Source organism: Arachis ipaensis, chromosome B08, assembly GCF_000816755.2.
Source record: "Arachis ipaensis cultivar K30076 chromosome B08, Araip1.1, whole genome shotgun sequence".
NCBI classification, from domain to species: Eukaryota; Viridiplantae; Streptophyta; class Magnoliopsida; order Fabales; family Fabaceae; genus Arachis; species Arachis ipaensis.
In genome coordinates, this window is record NC_029792.2 from 105,137,217 (window position 1) to 105,143,516 (window position 6,300).

The 6,300-nt window shown below is 39.9% G+C and overlaps 1 protein-coding gene across 1 annotated transcript; it reads left to right on the forward strand.

The window, feature by feature from the left end:
* Window positions 7-5,870, forward strand: LOC107613119 (DEAD-box ATP-dependent RNA helicase 47, mitochondrial-like). The gene is given in 3 exon segments (XM_021109659.1): window positions 7-515; window positions 1,966-2,332; window positions 3,687-5,870. A coding segment is annotated over 1 exon segment (1,716 nt). The 5' UTR covers window positions 7-515; window positions 1,966-2,332; window positions 3,687-3,905; the 3' UTR covers window positions 5,622-5,870.

A 6,300-nucleotide genomic window follows, 5' to 3' on the forward strand; every position in this document is an offset into this window, starting at 1 on the left:
ACTTCTCCAACTCCTTCCTTCAGAAAAGAGCAAACTGCCGTAGCCTCCACCAAAGAAAGCAAACCCTAGCCACCGACAATAGTTGTCGCCGTCTGTCGGAGTGAGAGACTGCTGCCGCCGTCCGTCGCACTCAAGAACTTCCGTCTTCGTGCTCTCGGGCCTCTCGCCGGATCCTCCGCGTCGTGTGCTCGCATCTCGCCTCTCTCCTCTTGCTCGGCTGCTCGCGCCTTCCTCCGCCAGTGAGTGCTCGAGCTGTGCGTGTTGCTGCTCCCCCACCGCTGCTCTTCTGCCGGCATCCGTCGCGCTCAACACCACCGTCTTCGTCTGGGCGTCGAGCCCGAGTCTCCAACCCCTTTCCTCATTAACCAAGCGCAACTTCTTCCTCGAATTCGCCGGCCGCCGTCTTCTCTTTGTTTTCTCAGCCACGCTTTTGCCGCCGTTCGCCGTCGTGCTCGCCACCTGGTCTCCGTCTCGGTCGCGCTTCTGCCCTTCTGCTCAGACTGCTTAGAACGAAGGTAATGACTTCATTTTTTTTTCATTCTTTGTTCTTCGTTCTTGCTCAAAAATCATCCAATGATTATTCAACATTTGAATATTGTGTGGTTTTAATTTTTTATTGAGTGATTATTTGATTATTGATTAGCCCTGGTTCTGCTGTTTTTCTGCTCTGCTATTCTCCGTCAGTAGGTGGATTTCTTCGTTTTTCTATTTTTCTGTTTTTGTCTGGTAAATTAGAGAAGGATATTGCATGTTGGGTTTCTTTTTGTTCACTGCTTGGAATTTTGTTGCTGAGAATTGTTCATGTCTAATGATGTGTCTTCTGATAATATGTAAGACTATTTCAGGTGGTTAATTATTATATGTTTTCTTTCTGTTAATTTTTAGTCCCTTCCTCCTCAACCCTCCCGACCAGAATCCCCTTCACCTTTCAAATTTGTTATTTTTGTCCCTGCCTGTAAAAAGCTATTGTAGAAGAGATTCAGCTTGATTCGTTTGTAGGATTTGATGGGTTCCTTTACCAAAAAGTTTTAACAGATTGTATTAGTAACTAATACCACTATTTAATGAAGTGATATATATTTGATCACTACTAAACTGGTCCAGCAAGGGGGATTCTTCTCATATCTTGAAGGTGATTTTTCCATTATCATTATGGGGATTTTTGTGGCATGTATGATTCTCTTACTTGCAAGAAACTGTTACTGTCATATTCCCTTTCAATGCTGTTGCCAAGTCCTGAATGCTCAACATTAGTGGTTGCTGGGAGGAATGGGAATAAGAGTAGCTATTCAGAAGACTGGCTTGCAATAATGATTTGCTAAACTGTGTGACTTTTCTGTGTTAGTCTAGCTACATTGAGAAGCATTATGTTGTACTATAAATTTTTGGATTGGTTTCAACTTTCAAGTTTTCTCCAATAGGATTTACTTGAGTGAATTACATGATGCTACACATCCTGATGTCAATTTTAGCAGTATTTGATGGCTGTAAGTAGTCTAGGATTGTAAAGCACCACTTTGATATTAACTTTTCTTAATCACTCCTGTACAGGCTTCTATGTGTAGCAGAATATGATTATCTTATTTATTTATTTTTCTTTTGAATACATGGTGTGATTTTGAACTTTTCAAGTTTAATTTGGAATTAAGAGAGCATTGTGTATTCCAGGATTTGTGTTAAGGCAATGTAGTGGGGAACAGTGGAGCTTTTTCTTAAATTTCGATTAGTAACAAACTGAATGACAAATTGATAATCACAAGGGTAAATACTTTTTCAGGTATCAATAGGCCTTGTGGAATAATAGAAAATTATTTTTGTCTTACTTTTATTTTTAGTGTTTATTTATAATTTATTTATTATTTTATTATAAAACGGTTTTTTCGGTTGAACCACGGTTAAACCGGTTGGACCAGTAAACCAATGACCCAATAGTTAAAGCAGTTCCATCACCGGTCCGGTTTTCAGAACCTTACCGATAAAGGATAATCCAAGCCGAAATTGAAAAACAGAGGCAGGGGATTCTGAACTTCGATAATCCACTCTCCACATATCCCATTTTTTCCTATCAAGCCACTAAGTGGAAGCATCTTCCTCACACACTCAAGTCTCACACAGCGTCCACCATTCACAACGCCTCAAGCTCCTGCTGCGCCATCCGCGATTAACTGCGCCTGGAGCTCCGCGGTCCGCGTTTCACGGCGCCTCGAGCTTCGCCGTCCACGATTTACCGCGCGCTCCACCGTCGAGTCTCTCCATCTCGGCGGCCGACCTGCCATCCTCTTCTCCGAGCTCTATTGTTTCGCCGTCCTCTTCTCCAGCCCTCTCCTTCGTGGTACCATTTTCTACATCTACATGCTTTGTTTTGGTTTTTTTTTTTTACCCAGTGAGCTCTGATAATAGTTCTTCAGACAGGGCTGAAATTTGTTCCTTCAGGCAATTATTAATTTAGGTTTTTTTTTGTTCCCTTGTTTAATTTAATTTCCGTGTCGATAGAAGTTAAAAGCATAAAATTTTGTTCCAATTTGAAAGTTCAACAATGTTATGAATGACTATGCTATGTTCTGTGTCATTGGATTTATGTTTTCATTGAGACTTACATTATTGTTGATGGATGGAATTGTTATGTATGGTGGATTGCTGATGTGATTGTTATAAATTTATGTTTTCTTTCTTGTGGTGCAGTATTGGAACATTTTGTTTGCATGTGCTTTTAAATTTATGTTTTCAATATAATGGTTCTTACTTCAACAGATTCAGTAACGTTATATTATATATTACATATTACATATTACATTCCTCTGCTGCGTTGTGATGTACTTATTGCCATTTAGACAGTGCTTATTCTTTTGTTTTTTGTTTCTTTTTCTTTCCTTTTATTTTCAGACACCAAAAGAATATATTACATATTACATATTAAGATTGATTTAGTTTCTCATACTTTGGATATTGTAGTTAGATTTTTGGTAAGTTATCCTTGTTAAAGTTTCTGACATAATCTTTGAAGTTAGGTGTTTTCTTGCCATTCATGGTTTCTGAAAGATAAACAAATAAGTAATGGAAAAAAAAGGAACGTTGTTGTTTTGGACTATTGCAGTGAGCTTGTTCTATTTTAATCATGCTCGCTTGGCCCAAGTAAAAAAATAAATAAATATCAAGGGGCATGTGCTGTCTTGTTTTTAGTTTAAGACACATATTTACTAATAACCTGGGGAGGAGAATTTGATAATGAGAACGAATGGGGGCTTCAGACACATAGGGGGAGGGAGAGAGGAACGGCAGCTCCATGATTCATTCATGTAGAACTATCGGTGACACACCAACCTCGGAAGACAACAACCTCATGTTCAAAATCAGAGACAATCTTTTATCTATACCCAATATATGTTGTGACTGTCTGTATGATAATGAAGTAATTGTGTGTGATAATGATGATGCTTGGGTAAATGAAAAATTTGTGATGCATAAAAAATAAGTTATAAGAAAGAAGGGATGAATTGGGTTCTTTTGCTCAAAAAGATTTTATCCTTTTGATGAATGAATTACTTCTTTTTATAGGTAAAGTTTACATCAATGATGTATGTAACAGAGTAGATTTTTAGAATAGATTGGCCAAATATCAAACACACTTGTTTGATATTTTAAATTTACATTTATTACGTTTTTGAACTAACCGGTACTTTAATTAGGTGTTGAAATCTCCATCTATGACCAGCACGTCGTAAGACTTTGGGGACTTCTAGCTTTCATCACATTTGATGACTTTTCAATGCCAATAGAGGAAAGCAAACAAAAACATCAGGAAGAAGGATATTGTGACACCTAGAGCTACATGTCTGGATTTTAAGATATTAAGTAAGGATAAGTAAGGATACGGATAGTATTTTGTTCTTAGTTTTGTTAGAAAGATGCCAGCTTTGATGTCAGCTAGGTTTCTTCTTCTTGTTGGAGAGTCCTTCCCCATTAGAAGGGCATTGGCTACTCATAAAAATGCTTCTTCTTTGTTGCACACAAGTATTCATTGTATGAGCCAAGTGGAACCACCAAATCATGGTTCCTTAACCCTCTCAAGTGTTGGTTTCCAAAGTGAAGTTGATAAACCAATTAACAAAGGTGGCAAGTCTAGCAGTAAGGTAAAGCCATTGTTGAGTTCATCCCCTGGGTCCCTTAAGAGCAAAGGCATAGGGAAACCTATTGGTTCCAGTGAGAAGAAGAAAGCGTTTGCGATTGTTGAGAGGAAGAAACAACAAATTGAGGCTGCCCCATTTGCAGCGAAATCGTTCTCTGAACTTGGGTTGCCCCTTGTTCTGATTGAGAGATTGGAGAAAGAGGGGTTCAGTGTTCCAACTGAAGTTCAGTCTGCAGCTGTTCCTACCATTCTGCAGAACCATGATGTCATAATTCAGTCTTATACGGGTTCGGGGAAGACATTGGCTTATCTGCTTCCTATACTATCATCTATTGGTCCACTGATGAACAATGTTTCCAAGAGTGACAGTGGTGGTGATTCTGGTGGGAAAATGGGAATAGAAGCAGTGGTTGTTGCTCCCTCTAGGGAGCTAGGGATGCAGATAGTGAGGGAGTTTGAGAACATACTAGGAGTGGAGAACAAGAAAGTGGTTTAGCAGCTTGTGGGAGGTGCGAACCGAACTAGGCAGGAAGAAGCTCTCAAGAAGAATAAACCTGCCATTGTTGTTGGCACACCTGGTAGGATAGCGGAACTTAGTGCAGCAGGGAAGCTTCGGACACATGGCTGTCGCTATTTGGTATTGGATGAAGTTGATGAGCTCTTGTCATTCAATTTTCGGGAGGACATGCACCGGATATTGGAGCATGTAGGCAGGAGATCAGGTGCAGACCCGGATCCAAATGTTAAAAGGACTGAGCGTCAGTTAATTATGGTGTCTGCAACTGTGCCGTTTTCTGTTGTAAGAGCAGCGAGGAGCTGGGGATGTGATCCACTTCTCGTCCAAGCTAAGAAAGTTATCCAGCTTGATACTGTCTCGCCTTTGGGCCCTATCAATTTGTCAAGGCCTTCAGTCGGTTCTACTCCAGACCCAACTAAGCCATCTCAGGCATCAGTAGAGAGTTTGCCTCCGGCTTTGGAACACTATTATTGTGTAGCGAGGTTACAGCACAAGGTCGATACCATGCGAAAGTGTATTCATGCCCTGGATGCAAAAGTTGTAATAGCTTTCAGGAACAACAGTAAGCAACTAAAGGATGTCGTCTTCAAGCTGGAGGCCCGTGGAATGAAAGCGGCAGAGTTGCATGGGGATCTTGGGAAGCTTGCTAGGTCATCAACTTTGAAGAAATTCAAGAATGGCGAGGTGAGAGTTCTGGTGACAAATGAATTATCAGCTAGGGGTTTGGATGTGGCAGAATGTGATCTCGTGGTTAATCTGGACTTACCTACGGATTCAACTCACTATGCACACCGAGCTGGCCGAACTGGTCGGCTTGGTAGGGATGGTACAGTGCTAACCATATGTGAAGAGTCCGAAGTTTTTATTGTGAAGAAAATGGAGAAGCAGCTTGGAGTAACTGTGGCGTTCTGCGATTTTGTTGAGGGAAAGATGCTTGTCAACCAAGAAGAGAAAGCACTCAGCACTTCAAGAAAATGAGGTTTAGTTGAGGTTTACAAAGCTATACTCTAGGTTTTAGCTCTTGCATATTTTCAAGAATAGACAACTTCTACTTGCAAGTGCATATTTTAAAACAGAAACTCACCTTATAATTTACGTTGTAAGTCAAGCATGTCATCAACTATAGTTGACAGAGTCCCTCTCATCTGCATCTTTCTTTTTCCTCATATCTGATTGTTGTTATCAAGTTCTTATAATGTTTCAAATCTGAATTCAGTTTTTCTTTCTTTTTCTCCTCTTATCATCACTTTCTGTGACCTCAAAGTAATTCAGTATGAAATTTGATGCTGGTTTTGAATCTGCTGATGTAATCATAGAAAATAGCTATATAACATTTTTGTTAACTGCTGCTGCAGAAGTTTCTGGTTTAGAACTTGGAGAATAGGATATTCATTTTTGAACCTCTATGTTTCTCCATTTAAAAAAAGTTGAATTTCCATGGTAGTATACAACATTGCGCAATGTTTAACTGGAAAATTTTCACTTGGTAAAGTTTCCTCCTAGAGCCTAGTCTTCTGTCTTCCGGGGTTGCAGTTTCAACTTATGTTCTCTAGCTCTAAATTCCTGCTTTTTGAATCGAGCTCCTTGCTTGGGCAACTTAAATATCCAAGCAGGATTATTGTTGCTATTGAGAACCCTCAGGATATCCTTGTTTAGT